The sequence below is a fragment of the Pleurodeles waltl genome, chromosome 2_1 (genome assembly GCF_031143425.1).
Source record: "Pleurodeles waltl isolate 20211129_DDA chromosome 2_1, aPleWal1.hap1.20221129, whole genome shotgun sequence".
NCBI classification, from domain to species: domain Eukaryota; kingdom Metazoa; phylum Chordata; class Amphibia; order Caudata; family Salamandridae; genus Pleurodeles; species Pleurodeles waltl.
The window spans coordinates 632,129,295-632,147,439 of NC_090438.1; the positions used below are offsets into that span (position 1 = coordinate 632,129,295).

The 18,145-nt window shown below is 52.8% G+C and overlaps 1 protein-coding gene across 1 annotated transcript in view; it reads right to left on the reverse strand.

Moving 5' to 3' along the window:
* Positions 1-1,044: 1,044 nt before the first annotated feature.
* LOC138260102 (nucleolar protein 58-like) overlaps positions 1,045-18,145 on the reverse strand; it is a 67,043-nt gene continuing 49,942 nt past the window's right edge. Inside the window, exon 2 of the mRNA XM_069208253.1 lies at positions 1,045-1,576. Within this exon, the coding sequence (XP_069064354.1) occupies positions 1,045-1,576 (532 nt within the window). The remainder of the gene's footprint in view (positions 1,577-18,145) is intronic.

An 18,145-nucleotide genomic window follows, 5' to 3' on the forward strand; every position in this document is an offset into this window, starting at 1 on the left:
AAAATTCCACTCAGGGCTGTTGCTCCCTTCGGTGGTGGCGGAAGTTGGTCGTGAGTGGACCCGACTTTTTACAAAATACTGATGTTTCGTTCAAAAGACTTCACGTGCACCCAGAGCAGTGCTTCAAAGGGTGCAACCAGCAAAATGCAACGCATTTCGGCCTTCCTGGCCTTGATCTTGCATTAAGGGTCTCATTACAAGTGTGTTGGTCCGAGGAACGCCACATTTGTGGTGACGGCGCCACACTCGAGGTGATGGTCGGAATGCCACATTCCACATGGGCCAACAGCCACATTGCAACCCTGGCAGGTGGACCCACCAAGGGATCACTGTTACCACCAGGAACATTGTTCCCGACAGGCTGACGACGGTCTAAGTTGTACTCAGCCACGACGACTCTTATCTCAGTGTGGTTGCACTGATTACAATTCAGGTTTCCGCCAGTGCATACAAGCATGGAAATAGATGACGGACTGCAGGCATAACTGATACCTAATCCAGAGGCATTATGGCGCCATCTTATAATACGTATATCTCAATGTATGAACATGCTAAGTCCAGGAAATACATTCTTAAAAGATAAAATATATCAATCTACATGCGGTTAATGGCTGCGCACCTGGCTTTAAATGTTACATATATGTGTAGATGCAAGGAGCATCTCTGAAAAATAAATTGTAAAGCAAAAATATGCATAACTCATTGTCATCAGGTTACCATCATCACCTGGTTTAAGAAATGGCCATATACAAGTGAATATAAAGAACAGCTCTGCGATATACATTTCAAAATGCAAATACCCATAACTAGTTTTTGGTACAGCTATCCCCAAAGTTTCTGACTTCTTCCTCCTATTTCTTCTGACCTGTTTTTGTTGGCTTTAGGACTCTGGGCACTTTACCAGTGCTAACCAGTGCTAAAGTGTATATGCTCTCTATCTAAATTGTATTGCGCGGCAGAGACAGCGACCCTTGACCCTCGGGTAGGTCCCTTCCCCGCCACTGCAGCTCCACCTGCCCAGGCCCCCTGCCACTTCTTTGTAGCTCATAGGTGTTCCTTTGCGCTTCCTCCTGTGTATTTCTTCCTTTTCTCTTTTCCATTTGGCTCATCTCCTGTGTATTTCCTACTTTTCTCTTTTCCATTTGGCTCATCTCCTGTGTATTTCTTCTTTTTCTCTTTTCCATTTGGCTCATCTCCTGTGTATTTCTTCCTTTTCTCTTTTCCATTTGGCTCTTCTCCTGTGCATTTCTTCTTTTTCTCTCTTCCATTTGGCTCTTCTCCTGTGCATTTCTTCTTTTTCTCTCTTGCATTTGGCTCTTCTCCTGTATATTTCCTCCTTTTCTCTTTTCCATTTGGCTCCTCTCCTGTGTATTTCTTCTTTTTCTCTTTTCCATTTGGCTCATCTCCTGTGTATTTCTTCCTTTTCTCTTTTCCATTTGGCTCTTCTCCTGTGCATTTCTTCTTTTTCTCTCTTCCATTTGGCTCTTCTCCTGTGCATTTCTTCTTTTTCTCTCTTCCATTTGGCTCTTCTCCTGTGTATTTCTTATTTTTCTCTTTTCCATTGTGCTTTCTCCTCCTGTGAATTCCGTCCTATTTGTCTTTTCAATCTCGCTTTTCTCCAGTGAATTCCTTCTTATTTTCTCTCCTATTTCGCTTTTCCCGCCCTCCCGCCTCCCGCATTCAGCTTTCCCGCTTCCCGCTTTCCCGCCGCTGCCACCCATGCGGCCCACCCCCCCTGCTCCCATTCGTCGTCCTCCCTCCCACCTCCCACCTCCCAGCTGACCCCTCCTCCCCCCCCTTCCCTCTTATGGCGGCCGCGCCAAAGGCAAGCCCGTCTGCGCCCGTCCGCGCCTGGACCGCGCCCAGCGCCAGAACCCCTGGCCCCCACCGCACTCAAAACACCCGACACCGCCCTCAAACCCGGACGAACAGCCACCTGCTACCAAGCCAGCCCTAAACGTACTCATGGACCCTTCACCTGTCAAGCCTGCAAGTACACCTTCCACTGAGCCTGCAGACCTCCCACCGGCCCTCGCACCAACAACCACCTCAAGTGCATCCTCCTCAACACACGCTCCGTACACAAGCACGCCATCGAACTATGGGACCTCCTGGACACAACAGCACCAGACGTCGCCTTCATCACAGAAACCTGGATGAACGCCTCCTCGGCTCCCGACATCGCCATAGCCATCCCCGACGGTTACAAGATCGCCCGGAAGGACCGCATCAACCAATCCGGTGGAGGAATCGCCATCATCTACAGGAACTCCATCAACATCACGACCACCATCGAATACACCCCCCTCGCCGCCGAACACATGCACTTCCAGATCCACACCGACCCCAGAACCACCCTCAGAGGAACTCTCGTCTACAGGCCCCCGGGCCCACGCGCCCAATTCAGCGAAACCATCACCGATTTCATCAGCCCGCACACCCTAGTCTCACCAGACTACATCCTCCTCGGGGACCTGAACTTCCACCTGGAGAAAAACAATGACTACAATACCGCCACCCTGCTCGCCAACCTCGCCAACCTAGGACTCAAGCAACTGGTGAACACCCCCACCCACACCGCTGGCCACACGCTCGACCCCATCTTCTCCGCCAGCAACCACATATCCTTCAGTCACTCCTCGGAACTACACTGGACCAACCACAGATGCGTCCACTTCACCTTCAAACGGGAGACCCACCACCACCACACACAACAAATCCCATGCAGACTCTGGGGCAAAATCTCCACAGAGCAGCTCCTCTCAACACTGAACCAAAACCCACCAACCATCACCACCGACGCCAACAACGCAGCCCGCTGCCTCACACAATGGATCACCAACTGTGCCGAAAACCTCGCTCCACTTAAAAGCCACCCAAGCGGGACCAGCATCAGGAAACCCCCGTGGTTCACGGACGCCCTCAAAGAATCCAAGAAATCCTGCCGTACCCTCGAAAAAACCTGGCGCAGAGAACGCACCGCAGAAAACATGTCAGCACTCAAGACCGCCACCCGTGAACACCACCAGCTGATCCGCTCCACCAAAAGGGCATCATTCAAAGAGAGACTAGACAACAACACCCACAACAGCAAAGAACTCTTCAACATCGTCAAAGAGCTCTCCAACCCCAGCGCCTGCTCCAACGTCATCCCGCCCTCACAAGAACTCTGCAACTCCCTCGCTACTTTCTTCCATCTAAAGATCGCAGACCTACACGACAGCTTCGGACCCCAGACCCTGACGCCCACCACCGAACCAACTGCCCCCACCACTACCCTCAACGCCTGGTCCCCCATCAGCTCTGAAGAGACCAGAATCACCATGAACACCATCCACTCCGGCTCCCCCTCGGACCCCTGCCCCCACCACATCTTCAACAAAGCCGACTCCATCATCGCCCCCTATCTCCGGAGCATCATCAACAGCTCGCTCTCTTCTGCCACCTTCCCCGAGAGTTGGAAACACGCGGAAGTCAGCACCCTCCTGAAAAAACCCACGGCTGACCCCAACGACCTGAAGAACTTCCGCCCCATCTCTCTTCTCCCCTTCCTGGGAAGGAGGTCATCGAGAAGACCGTCAACAAGCAGCTGACCAACTTTCTTGAAGCCAACAATTCGCTCGACCCTTCCCAAACTGGTTTTCGAGCCAACCACAGCACGGAAACCGCCCTCATCGCAGTCACCGACGACATCAGAACTCTGATGGACAACGGAGAAACAACCGCTCTCATCCTCCTAGACCTCTCGGCTGCCTTCGACACCGTGTGCCACCGTACCATAATAACCCGCCTCCGCTCCACTGGAATCCTAGGACAGGCCCTTGACTGGATCATCTTGTTCCTCTCTGACAGAACCCAAAGGGTCTAACTCCCGCCCTTCCGCTCAGAACCCACCGAGATCATCTGCGGCGTACCTCAATATCTACATAAGCCCCCTCGCCGACATCGCTCGCAAACACAACATCAACATCATCTCCTACGCCGACGACACCCAGCTGATCCTCACCAAAGACCCTACCACCGCCAAAATCAACCTACAGGAAGGAATGAAAGACGTCGCGGAATGGATGAAGCTCAGCCGCCTGAAGCTGAACTCAGACAAGACGGAGGTCCTCATCCTCGAACATTCCCCGTCCACCTGGGACGACTCCTGGTGGCCCACGGCTCTGGGCACCGCACCAACCCCCAAAGGACCACGCACGCCACCTCAGATTCATCCTGGACCCCCTCCTCACCATGACCAAGCAAGTCAACGCCGTCTCGTCATCATGCTTCCACACCCTTCGCATGTTCCGAAAAATCTTCCGATGGATCCCCGCCGAAACCAGAAAGACAGTTACCCATGCCCTCATCACAAGCCGTTTGGACTACAGAAACACCCTTTACGCAGGGACCATCGCAAAGCTACAGAAACGTCTTCAACGCATACAGAACGCCTCCGCACGCCTCATCCTCGACATACCGCTCCACAGCCACATATCCGCCCACCTGAAACACCTGCACTGGCTCCCCGTCAACAAGAGGATCACCTTCAGGCTCCTCACCCACGCACACAAAGCTCTCCACAACATGGGCCCGAATACCTCAACAGCCGCCTCTTATTCTACACGCCCACCTGTCAGCTTCGCTCAGCCAGCCTCGCCCTCGCCACCGTCCCTGTTATCCGCAGAACCACCGCAGGAGGTAAATCCTTCTCCTACCTGGCAGCCAAAGCAAGGACCATCTCGCCTTCAGGAAGCGCCTCAAGACTTGGCTTTTTGAGCAGCAGTAACCCCCCCACCCCCTCCCTAGCACCTTGAGACCCTCGCGGGTGAGTAGCGCGCTCTATAAATGCTTTGATTGATTGATTGATTGATTGGTGACGGGTTTCTTCATGATTGGCATATTTGATCTACTAGTAAATCCCTAGTAAATTGCACTATGTGTGCCCAGGGCCTGTAAACCAAATGCTTCTAGTGGGACTGCAGCACTGATTGTGCCACCCAGGTGAGTAGCCCTGCAAACATGTCTCAGGCCTGTCATTGCAGTGTCTGTATGTTCAGTTTTAAACTGCCAGGTCAACCTGGCAAGTGCACCCACTTGCCAGGCCCAAATGTTCTCTTTTATTATCTGTACGTCATGAATAGGGTAGGCCCAAGGCAGCCCCATGGGCAGGGTGCAGCGTATTTAAAAGGTAGGACATGTACTGGTGTGTTTTACATGTCATGTACTGGTGTGTTTTACATGTCCTGATCGTGAAATACTGCTAGTTTCAGTTTTCACTATTGAAAGGCCTATCTGTCCCACAGGGTAACATGGGGATTGCCTTGAAAACATTTTTAGATGTAATTTCCCATTGGGAGTAACTAGGTATCTGGATTTTGGGGTCTCTGAACTCACAATTTGAAAATACATCTTCTGGTGAATTGGTTTTTTAACTGTGAGTTTAAAAATGCTACTTTTAGAAAGTGGGCATTTTCTTTCTTAACCACTATGTGCCTCTGCCAGTCTGCTGAATACATGTCTGGGTAAGGATGACAGTTGTGCTGTTTGTGCATTCACTCTAGGCAGTCACACAAAGGGAGCTGAGAAGCATATCCTGATGGTCCATCATCAAGCTGATGGTTCTTCCTGAGCTAGAGCGGTGGGAGGAGCTGACACTTGCACCTGAACAGAGCTGTGCCTGTCCTCACACAAAGCAGTCTCCAACTCCCTGGTGTATATATGGGGCCAGGACAGGGAAAGACAGGGCCTTGTGCACTACAAAGACTTATTTTTTAAGTTTCCCTACTTCAAAGACAGAAAGGGGTATTAGTACTGGACCTCTTATACCACATAGTTAGAATCCTTCTGGACTGAGGAAAGCCTGCCAGGAAGAAGAGCTGGATGCTTAGAAGAGACTGCTACTCTGCCTGTTGCTTTGTTGTGCTGACCTACTGCTTGATGCTTCAGTTCTGGGAGTGAAAGGACTGGACTTGGCTTTCTACATCCTGCTTTCAAAAGTTCTCCAAGGGCTTGGGCTGAGCTTGCCTCCTGTTAAGAAGTCTCATAGACATCAAAGACTTAGGAGGTCATTCCGACCCTGGCGGTCCATGACCGCCATGGCGGAGGGCAGCGGAAGCACCGCCAACAGGCTGGCGGTGCATCCTGGGCTATTCTGACCACGGCGGTAAAGCCACGGTCAGAAAAGGGGAACCGGCGGTTTCCTGCCAGTTTTCCCCTGGCCCAGGGAATCCGCCATGGCGGCGCTGCTTGCAGCACCGCCACGGGGATTCCGACCCCCATCCCGCCAGCCTGTTTCTGGCGCTTGTCACCGCCAGAACCAGGATGGCGGGAACGGGTGTCATGGGGCCCCTGGCTTAGCAGACAGTGAAAATCGCGACGGGTGCCACTGCACCCGTCGCACCCCTGCAACTCCGCCGGCTCCATTCGGAGCCGGCTTCCTCATTGCAAGGGCTTTCCCGCTGGGCCGGCGGGCGGCCTTTTGGCGGTCGCCCGCCGGCCCAGCGGGAAAGTTGGAATGACCGCCTTAATCTGCCAGTGCCTGGGCTCTTCTGCTGATAGTCCTTACTTGCCAAGTGGTGCCTCCAGTTCCTGGGCTCTTGGAAATGCAAGAGGGTGATCTGAAGGATCTGAAGGAGAACATCTGAAGGAGAACATCCATGCATCAATGCATAGCACTGGAAGAATCAATGCAGCGCTTGTCTTGCAGCTGAAGAATCAATGCATTGCTTGCCCCGTGGCTGGAGAATCGACGCAGCGCTTGCCACACTGCAGGCGAATCGACAGAGCATCTGTACTTGGATTTTTTTCATTTTGGTTGTCTTTTACTCATATAAATTTTGGCTCTTTTTCTGGTGTGGAGTCCTTTTGTAGTGTTTTCACTGTTTTACTTTGTGTGTCTGTATAAATACTTTACACATTGCCTTCTGAGATAAGACAAATTGCTCATGCCAAGCTACCAAGGGGGGTAAGCAGGGGTTATCGTAGCTGTGTGACTCCCTTACCCTGACTAGAGTGAGGGTCCCTACTTGGACAGACTGCAAGCCACTGCCATCTCGAGACCCCATTTCTAACAATCAACATACGTATAACTAAACAATGTACTGGACAGTCATGTATCCTAATCCAAGGCTCAAACTTTGCCCAAGTGGGCACACTATACAAATCTTGGGGGGAACAATGCAGCCCCTGCTGTAGCATATCAATACACATAGGTACTCACGGTCTTGCTACAGTGAGCTCTCAGAACCCAATGTTAGATCCAATTTATGCTCATATGGTCAAGGGCCAGCCCCACCACCTAGTGGACAGGATGTCCCCATTTGTCATCTCTCTCATCAAGCCCAAGTGGGCAAAGCATGTGAATAGGTCATCATTTTAGGTCATAATTGTTTGGAATAGATGTTCACAAATGTAGTGACACTGTGCATAGGAACCAAAATAAAAGTGAAAGTGAAATCAAATCCTCAAAGTGTGAATTCTCGATTCCTCTCTGAAAGAGTAGGGTAGAGAGCTCACGCCTGGACAGCCTCTCAACACCCGAGCATGCCTGGTGTCGAGAGTCCCTTCCTCTCCTCCTGCAATAGCAAAGAGTAAAGATAATGTTAAAATCCACACTAATTCACATCACTGAAGTTAAAAACACATTAAAAACAGTTTTGCATGAACAACCACTCAGATGCTCAGACAAAGTGAACAAACAATTTTTCGTCAGAGCTCAGGTCAAACGGGGTTTTGGTGTTATGTTCAGTAATGTGACATGAGGCACAGTTTCTCAGTTTGAAAATCCTGTACCTTCTCCTTGTGTCAGTTCCCACCTGCTCCATGCCAAAAAACTTGAGCTTGTTTCAATCACTACAATTATGTTGTTCAAAATGCCTTGCGACAGGATAATGTTTGTTGTAATTAGTGATTTCTTGGACATGTTCCAATATTCTTTTATGCAGTGGATGCACTGTGCTGCCCACATACTGGAGACCACACAGGCATACCAGTACATAAATGATATAGCTAGTACTGCAGGTTATGAACTGCATGATCGTTCTCTGCGTTTTAGTGTGTGGTACCTTATAGTCACTCTGAATTTGGGAGTTAGAGCAGACTTTGCAATTGCCACAGATGTAGAGCCCGGTTAGATTGTGGTTGAGTTGATCCCTGTCTCTGGTGGTAATGTCACTATGGACCAAGACATCCCTCAAAGACTTGCTCCTACAGTACATAACAGCAGACTTGTCTCCTACTAAATTACTAATGATAGAGTCACAGTTCAGGAGATTCCAAATCTTAGCGAGTATTCTATTCACAATACTGGATTCACTATTAAATGTGGTAATAAACCCGATGGGTACCTTTTCCTCATTAAGGGGTTTAGCTGTGGTACCAAATAATATTTAGGTGGTCATTACAACCCTGGCGGACGATGTTAAAGCGGCGGTAAGACCACCAACAGGCCAGCGGTAAAAATTTTGGAATTACGATTGTGGCGGAAACCGCCAACACAGACAGCCACTTTAACACTCCGACCGCCACGGAGGTACAGACAAACAGCGCAGCGGTCACCGCCAACAGACAGCCGGGAGACAATGTACCGGCCACACTATTATGACAGGCCAATCCGCCACCTTTTCCGGGGCGGATTCACCGCGGATAAAAACACGGTGGAAATAGGCATTTCGAAGGGAAAACGCTCACCTCTACACACTCCACGAGGAACGACGACACCATGGAGCCGGAACTCCATATTCTTCTTGCGCTAGTCTTCCTGCTCCTGTACCAGGAGCACCAACGCCGGCAGCGAAAACCACGGTGAGTACTTCACCTACGACACAGGGGAGGCAAAAAACAGGGACACACACACGCAACACCCCAACCCACACCCCCACCCTCACCCACTACAACACACACACCAATGCATATCCAAACATTACAGTAACATCCCCCAACCCCCCTGGAAGAATGCAAAGACAAAAGGAAATGAGTGTAACCATTGTAATGTGTTAAAATAGAGTAAGTAAAAATATACATATATACACTATTAACAAAATATACACCACGAATAGTAGTCCAGGTAATGCACCATTCATAGTCCGTGGACCACTGGGCCCAAAATGCATGGGCGAGGCCCACACAAGATACCCGAACATGACGGGGAGAACACTGCAGGGGCATCAGATAGAAACACAACAGGCACCTCAGGGGGAAGGGAATGGGGGGCACCTCAGTGGGATGAGTGCACGACGCCAGATCCACGAGGGGGCACCATGCCCATTGATGTATCCTGGGGAGTGCAAAGCCACAGTCTCTCAAGTCTTTTCAGTGGGTGGTTTGCCCACTGCTGTATCCTGGGGAGTGCAAAGCCACAGTCTCTCAAGTCTCTACAGTGGGTGGGTTGCCCACTGTTCCATCCTAGGGAGTGCAAAGCCACAGTCTCTCAAGTCTCTACAGTGGGTGGGTTGCCCACTGCTTTATCCTAGGGAGTGCAAAGCCACAGTCTCTCAAGTCTTATCAGCTGGTGGTTTGCCCACTGCTGTATCCTGGGGAGTGCAAAGCCACAGTCTCTCAAGTAGATAACAGTCTCTACTGGTTCTGGAGGGGGACTGGTGCCCAGAGTGCTTTATCCTGTGAAGGATTGAGGTTGTGGATGCATATCTCCACTGGTCCTGGAGGGGGACTGGTGCCCAGAGTGCTTCATCCTGTGAAGGATTGAGGTTGTGGATGCATGTCTCCACTGGTTCTGGAGGGGGACTGGTGCCCAGAGTGCTTCATCCTGGCAAGGACAAACGGAGTGGATGCATGTCTCCACTGGTTCTGGAGGGGGACTGGTGCCCAGAGTGCTTCATCCTGTGAAGGATTGAGGTAGGGGATGCATGTCTCCACTGGTTCTGGAGGGGGACTGGTGCCCAGAGTGCTTCATCCTGTGAAGGATTGAGGTTGTGGATGCATGTCTCCACTGGTTCTGGAGGGGGACTGGTGCCCAGAGTGCTTCATCCTGGCAAGGACAGATGGAGTGGATGCATGTCTCCACTGGTTCTGGAGGGGGACTGGTGCCCAGAGTGCTTCATCCTGGCAAGGACAGAGGTAGTGGATGCATGTCTCCACTGGTTCTGGAGGGGGACTGGTGCCCAGAGTGCTTAATCCTGTGAAGGATTGAGGTAGTGGATGCATGTCTCCACTGGTTCTGGAGGGGGACTGGTGCCCAGAGTGCATCACTCACCCCGTGACGGTCCCTGTTGCGTCACTGCCCCTGCCGCTCATGGGCTAGCGGTGCTTGACTTGGCGGTCCTTGCCCTGTTCAATGGTGCTTGACTTGGCAGTCCTTGCCCTGTTCAGCGGTGCTTGCCCTGTTCAGCGGTGCTTGACTTGGCGGTCCTTGCCCTGTTCAGCGCTGCTTGCCCTGTTCAGCGGTGCTTGACTTGGCGGTCCTTGCCCTGTTCAGCGGTGCTTGCCCTGTTCAGCGGTGCTTGCCCTGTTCAGCGTTGCTTGCCCTGTTCAGCTGTGCTTGACTTGGCGGTCCTTCATTGCCCAGCTGGGCTGGGGCTGGCGGTCCTTCATTGCCCAGCTGGGCTGTGGCTGGCGGGGCCCTCCTGGGCAGCTGGGCTGTGGCTGGCAGGGCCCTCCTGGACAGCGACGATGGGGCTGGCGTCCTGGGCAGCGACGATGGGGCTGGCGGGGCCCTCCTGGGCAGCGACGATGGGGCTGGCGGGGCCCTCCTGGACAGTGACGATGGGGCTGGCGGTGGCGTCCTGGGCAGCGACGATGGGGCTGGCGGGGCCCTCCTGGGCAGCTGGGCTGTGGTTGTCGGGGTCCTCCTGGACAGCGACGATGGGCCTGGCGGTGGCGTCCTGGGCAGCGACGATGGGGCTGGCGGGGCCCTCCTGGGCAGCGACGATGGGGCTGGCGGTGGCCTCCTGGCCAGCGGGGATGATGGCGGTCTTCTCCGCTGTGCTGCTCCTCCCAGACTTTGCAGGTTTCTTCTGCCCCTTCCCCACCTTGGGAGGAGTCACAGCTGAGTCCACACTCCCCCGGGACCCCTGTGAGCGGCTTGGGTGGCTGGAGTCTTCCCCCTCTCCCGCCGGGCACTGGCCAACTTCTGGTGCTTCACAGGGGGGGGGGACTGGCTGTGCTCTGGCTCCGTGATACACTGGCTGGCCTTGTGGCCGGTGCACTCCACATACCTGTGACAACAGGCACCTCTGGTCCCGGTGATTTTGTGGCTGAGGTGCTAGTACGGGACCTATGAGTTGGACGGGGGGGGTGGGAAATAGGTTAAGGGTGGACAGGAAAAGTTGTTTGGAGACACTGGGACGGGTAGCTGGAGGGGGTTTGGGAGTGGAGGAAGAGGTGGTGGTTGTAGGAGGTGTAACTTTAGTGGATTTGGGTGCAGGTGCATGCGCTGGAGTGAGGTGGATGGCTGTTGGGTGGGTGTGTGCCTGCGTTTGTGTATCTTCAGAGGGGGCGTCACAGACACACTGGGAGAGGACACAGGGGACGTGTGAATGGTAGTGGGGGTGGTGACTGCACGTGAGCGGGGTGTGGTGGTGGGTGTGCTGGAGAGGGACATAGTGGCTGTAGTGGTAGTGCATGCAGGTGTGAGTGTAGACGAGACTGGGAGGGAGGAGGGAGACGAGGAGGAGGGGGACACAGTGGAGGCAGTGAATGTTGGTGTGTCTGTATGTGTGTGATGCTTGCATGAGTGCCTGTGGGATGTGGGGTGCTTATGTTCGCCTGAGCTTCCCTTGTGTGGTGAGGTGTGTGCAGGGTGGTCTGATGGTGTGCTTGGGATAGGCAGAGGTACAGGGGATTGGGTCTGGGTGGAGGAAGTTGGAGGGGGAGGCTAGACACAGGGACAATGGCTGCCATCAGTGCTGAGGCCAGAGTTTGAACGGTTCGATAAAGGGCAGCCTGACCAGAATGAATGCCCTCCAGGAACGCATTTGTGTGTTGTAACACCCTTTCTACACCCTGGATGGCATTCAAAATGGTTGTCTGCCCAAATGTGAGGTACCTGAGGAGGTCAATGGCCTCCTCACTGAGGGCAGCAGAGGTGACCGGGGCAGGGGCTGAGGTGCCTGGGGCGAAGGTGATGCCCACCCTCCTGGGTGAGCGGGCACGGGGCGAAGGCTGAGGGGCTGCTGGGAGGGCAGTGCTGGTAGGGGGGGGTGGCGGCTGAACCTGTTGAAGTGGGGGGCACAGATTTTGCCGCCACCACAAGGGAGCTCCCATCGGAGGACGAGTCTGCGTCGCTGGTTGCAGATCCTGTGACTGCCGTGGTGCTCCCCTCACCCTCCGTCCTACTGGTGTATCAAGAGTCCGTAGTGTGGGCCTCCATGCCCATGTGGGATGCAGCTCCCTCGTGCTCCGGTGCCACTGAACCTCTGCCTGATGATGCTAAAGCAAACAAGAACAGGGAGACCGCAAAAAAAGGGGGGGGAACAGAAGAAAGACAGGTTGAGTGCATGGATTACCGCTACCGTAGCCGGACAAGACAGACACAGCAGCCCCCTGCACTACGTCGCGCTGTTGGGCTCTACAGTGCAATTCCTGGGAAATGGCCAACAAGGCTATGGACGACATCTGCACACATAGATTACACAGGTGCATGAATAGCTGTACTTGGCACTCTACAGAGGTGGGGTGGGGGGCCACAGGGCCATGCCTTACGAAGGGGCCTAGCCTACGGAACTCGCCCTGGCCTAGGGAAACCCACAGCCCTCCTCCCCCACCCAGACCCCTCCACTGCACGCAAAGTCAGCAGAATGAGAGTGTACTCACCCCTTTGTGTCTGCTGTGATGCCCTCAAGCGCCCATGCAACTCAGGGTAGGCCACCGCCAGGATCCGGAACATCAGGGGGGTCATGGTTCGATGGGCACCCCTCCCACGTTGGGAGGCCATCCCCAGCTGAGCCTCCGCCGTCTTCTTGCTCCAGCGGCGAATGTCCTCCCATCTCTTCCGGCAGTGGGTGCTCCGTCTGTGGTGGACCCCCAGGGTCCGGACGTCCTTGGCGATGGCACGCCAAATATCCTTCTTCTGGTGGGCGCTGACCTACATGAAATGTACAGGGGAAGAAGAGAAGTCATTAACAACTGCACCGTCAAAGTGAGTGGCCCCCATCCCTACCCTTGCCATGTGGCACATGCACCCACCGTCTTTCATGCACGCAGAACTCTGCCCCCTTCCTTCTTACAACCAGCCCTCTCCACACAGGCATAGCCCATACAGCATGCTCCCTGTGTACTTACCTGTTGGTCTGGAGGACCGTAGAGTAGCGTGTACTGGGGGAGGACCCCGTCAACGAGCTTCTCCAACTCCTCCGATGTGAAGGCAGGGGCCCTTTCCCCAGACGCACGAGCCATTGTCTCTTCCAGACCAAGGTCACAGCAGCACTTGCAGTGTAGGTCCTCTCCTGTCGAAGATCAGGTATTGAGTGATTCAACAGCTAGAAAATGGCGGTCACGTCCGCGGCCTTCACGTCCGCGGCGGTGCGTACCATCACCGCCGGCGAACATCGTCATTGGCTCCTGGGACCCATAGGGTCCAATGTTAACCAATGCAGCATTGCGCCGCGGTCTTCGACCGCCTACCGCGACGGTGTACAACGCCAGCGCAGTTACCTCACATCCCATTGTCCCGCTTTAGAGGTCAGGCAGCCGCCATTTCAGGGGCCCACATGGCCTAATTACCAACTGCGTCACACATACCTAGGCCTACTCTCAACAAACATTCAGGCCAGATTTTGTGTATGAATCGTGTTCTGTTTAGACTGTGGGTACAAACCTCTGAGTTGTTTGACTCTGTGCTCGCTGTTGTCCTTCCTAGGCACCGTCCGCTGGGACATGTGAGGAGATGGCGGAATCCTCCGGTGTACCGACCGCTGGTGAACCTGTCGACAATGGAGGAAAGAAATTTGATCATCACCTACAGGTTTGACCGTGCCACAATCCAGGAACTGTGTACCCAGTTGGAGCCAGACCTGATGTCAGCAATCCGCCATCCAACAGGAATCCCCCCCTCAAGTGCAGGTGCTATCAGTGCTCCATTTCCTCGCAAGTGGGTCTTTTCAAACAACTGTGGCCATGGCATCAGGGATGTCCCAGCCTATGTTTTCCATCGTATTGACCACAGTGTTGTCTGCCCTGCTGAAACACATGCGGAGCTACATCGTTTTCCCTCAGGTGGAGGACTTGCCTACAGTGAAAGGTGACTTCTATGCCCTGGGACATATCCCCAACATCATAGGTGCCATTGAATGGACCCATGTGGCTTTGGTCCCCCCCCACAGGAGTGAACAGGTGTACAGGAACCGGAAGAGTTATCATTCCATGAATGAACAGATGGAATGTTTGGCAGACCAGTACATCTCCCATGTGATTACCATGTTCCCTGGCTCAGTGCATGACGCCTACATCATGCGGAATAGCAGCATCCCTTATGTGATGGGTCAACTACAGAGGCACCGGGTGTTGCTATTAGGTGACTCTGGTTACCCCAACCTGTCATGGCTACTGACCCCAGTGAGGAATCCCAGGACCAGGGCAGTGGAACGCTACAATGAGTCCCATGGGCAGACTAGGGGGGTGATCGAACGCACCTTCGGCCTCCTGAAGGCCAGGTTTAGGTGTTTCCACATGACAGGTGGATCCCTATTCTACTCACCAAAGAAGGTGTGCCAGATCATCGTGCCCTGCTGTATGCTTCATAACTTGGCTTTGCGACGACAGGTGCCTTTTCTGCAGGAGGATGGTCCAGATGGCGGTGTTGTGGCAGCTGTGGAGCCTGTGGACAGTGATGAGGAGGAAGCAGAGGAAGAAGACATTGACAACAGGGACTCAGTCATCCAGCAATATTTCCAGTGAAACACAGGTGAGAATACATTCCTGCCTACTACAAGTGCTTTTACACTTCTACCTCTCTCCTGTCTGTCGATTTCACCCAGTGTATGGTCACTGAGTTGTCACTTTCCCTTACGGTTTCACAGGTGTGGGTCCCAACGTGTGTCATCTGCTTAGATTCCTCATGGACTAGAGCTGTGTGACATAGGTATATTGACATTACTATTTCCTGGAACTTTTGTCACTGTAATTGCAAATACACTGTTTCAAAATCACAGACAGACTCCAGATCTTTTGGTGGTTTAGGTGTGTTTATTTACATACAAAATATTGGAGGGGAAGTTAAATGGTGAGGGGTGATGGCGGAGGAGTGTCCATGGCAGAGACAAGTCTATTTGTCTCATAGGTGCATTGCCCATATGGGCATAGGAAGTGGAGCTGGGGCAGTTCCAATATGGACAGGGTGAAAAAGTGGGACAGTGGGTTGACAATCAGGGTGGTCTCATTTCTTGGCGGGGGTCTTGGCATCGTGCTCTGTCTTGTTCCTGGATCTCAGGGACCGCTTGCGGGGTGGTTCTCCATCTGCAGGGGGTGGGGTGGTCCTGTGGCGGTGCCTCCTGTCCACTAGCGCCGGCGGAGGTGGTGGGCAGTTCATCGTCCATGCTAGTGTCAGGGGTCCCTTGTAGTGACACAGTGTCCCTCCTGGTGTTGAGTATTTCATTCAGCACTTCTACGATGGTGCCCAGGGCGGAGCTGATGGTTCTGAGTTCCTCCCTGAACCCCAAATACTGTTCCTCCTACATGCGCTGGGTCTCCTGAAACTTGGCCAGGACCGTTGCCATCGTCTCCTGGGAGTGGTGGTATGCTCCCATGATGGAGGAGAGGGCCTCATGGAGAGTGGGTTCCCTTGGCCTGTCCGCCCCCTGTCGCACAGCAGCCCTCCCAGTTCCCCTGTGTTCCTGGGCCTCCATCTGCTGGACCGTGTGACCACTGCCACTGGCCCCAGGTCCCTGTTGTTGTAGGGGTGGTGGGTTATCCTGGGTTCCCTGTAGTGGTGGACACACAGCTGATTGACGTGTCCTGGGGACGGAGGTATGGGCCCGCTGGGTGGGTGCTGTGCTGGTTTTACCAGAGGGTGGAAGGTCTGTGGTGGCCTGTGCCTGTGTGAGGGGAACCGACTGTCCTGAGGCCCACGAGGGTCCGGCCTGGTCATCTAGATCAAGTTGGACAGAGCTGCTGTCATCACTGTGGGCCTTTTCTGTGGGTGGGGTGGAGATGCCTGGACCCTCCTGTCTGGTGACGTTGGGTAGTGGTCCTGCAGGGGTGTAAAAGCATGATTATTGCATCTGTGTGTGTCATGGTGTGCAATGGGTGGGTGACCGTGTACCCCAGTGCTTGCATTCCTATGTGGGGGCTTCTGTGATGATTGTTTAGGGGGGTGTATGTGCAGTTGGCATGCTTTAGTGATGGGTGTCCATGCTTTGTTGTTGCATGCAGGGCTTGGTGTTGGGATGGGTGGTTTGTGATATTGGGACATTTGTGAGGAGTTGGAGTGATGGGGGTGAGGGTGAGGGTATGTGATGGCATGCAGGTAGGGTGGGGTATGTAATAGTTAAGATTTGTCTTACCAGAGTCCATTCCTCCACTGACTCCTGCGAGGCCCTCAGGATGCAGAATCGCCAAGACCTACTCCTCCCATGTTGTTAGTTGTGGGTGAGGAGGTGGGGGTCCGCCGCCAGTCCGCTGAACCGCCTGGTGGTGTCTTGAGACCACGGAACGCACCTTCCCCCGTAGGTCGTTCCACCTCTTCCTGATGTCGTCCCTATTTCTTGGGTGTTGTCCCACTGCGTTGACCCTGTCGACTATTCTTCGCCATAGCTCCATCTTCCTTGCAATGGAGGTGTGCTGCACCTGTGCTCCAAATAGCTGTGGCTCTACCCGGACGATTTCCTCCACCATGGCCCTGAGCTCCTCCTCAGAGAACCTGGGATGTCTTTGCCGTGCCATGGGGTGGTGTGGGTGATGTGTGGGGTGGTGTGTGTGGTGATAAGTGTGGTGATATGTAGTGGTGTGTGTTATGTACGTGGAAGTTGTGTGGGTGATGGTGTTGAGTGCCTGTGGATGCTACTTTGTGGATGGTGGTGTCTCTCTCTGGCCTTCTTTCTGTAATAGTGTTCGTAGGGGTTTGTGGGTAATGTGGGTGTGTGTTTTATATTGTAATGGGTGTGTGGGAGTGGTGTGTGTATGTGTATCAGGTGTGTGTATTTTGAATTGTCCAATGTGGCGGTGTTTTGTAGAAGTGTGTGTATTTTGAGCGCAGCGGTGTTTTCCCGCCAATGGAATACCGCGGTTGAAAGACCGCCGCGTGGATTCGTGGGTCGTGATAGCGTGGGCGTTTTTCTGTTGGCGTGATGCTGTCGGTTTTGTTATAGCCAGTTTATCACTGACCTTTGGTGTGGCGGACTTGTGTGGGTGTCTGAATTTTGTCGGTTTTCGAGATGTGGGTCATAATAGCTGTGGCGGAATTCTGCGGCCGCGGCAGTGTGTTGGCGGTCTTCTGCACGGCGGTAAGCGGCTTTTACCGCCAATGTTGTAATGACCCCCTAAATCTCAAGATTTCCTTTCTGCTATGGTTATGGCCTGATTGAGCACCCATGAATGGTATCCACATTCACTGAATCTTTCGATCATAACCGTGCTCTAAAACAAAATCTTCCTCAATGCTGCAGTTGTGTTTTGCTCGAACAAGCTCTCTGTGGGGTATGCTCACTTTAAGTTGAGCTGGATGACTGCTCATTGTGTGAAGCTGTTCCCAGCAGTGGGTTTTCTGTACAGTTTGGATTTGAGCATAACTCCACGAACCCTTACTTCTACATGAAGGAAGATAATGTCACTTCTGCTCATGGTACTACTGAACTCAAGGTTAGGGTCGATGTTGAGACGATGCACAAAAAGTTTGGTTTGTGCCTCATCAACCTGCCATCTGAGGAACAGGTTGTCAATAAAACAGACCCACATGACCACCCTACTCATATCTTCCTCAAATGAAGTGATCAATAGTGTATGTATATATATATATGTATATATATATATATATGTAAATTCACTAAAAAAAGGTTAGAGAGGTGTATAGTTAGGTTCAGATTTCACACACACAAAAACATAGAAAGTCAACAGTTATAATTATACTTATCTCAAGAAACTATATCTCATGCCCTAAGGTAACTGTAACTCGTGCCCCGGCTATGCACAATTTTCTCATCAATAATGTTATTGCAAATTCTGCAGTTATATAATAAACAATACCATAGAGGATGTCATTACTGATGTAATA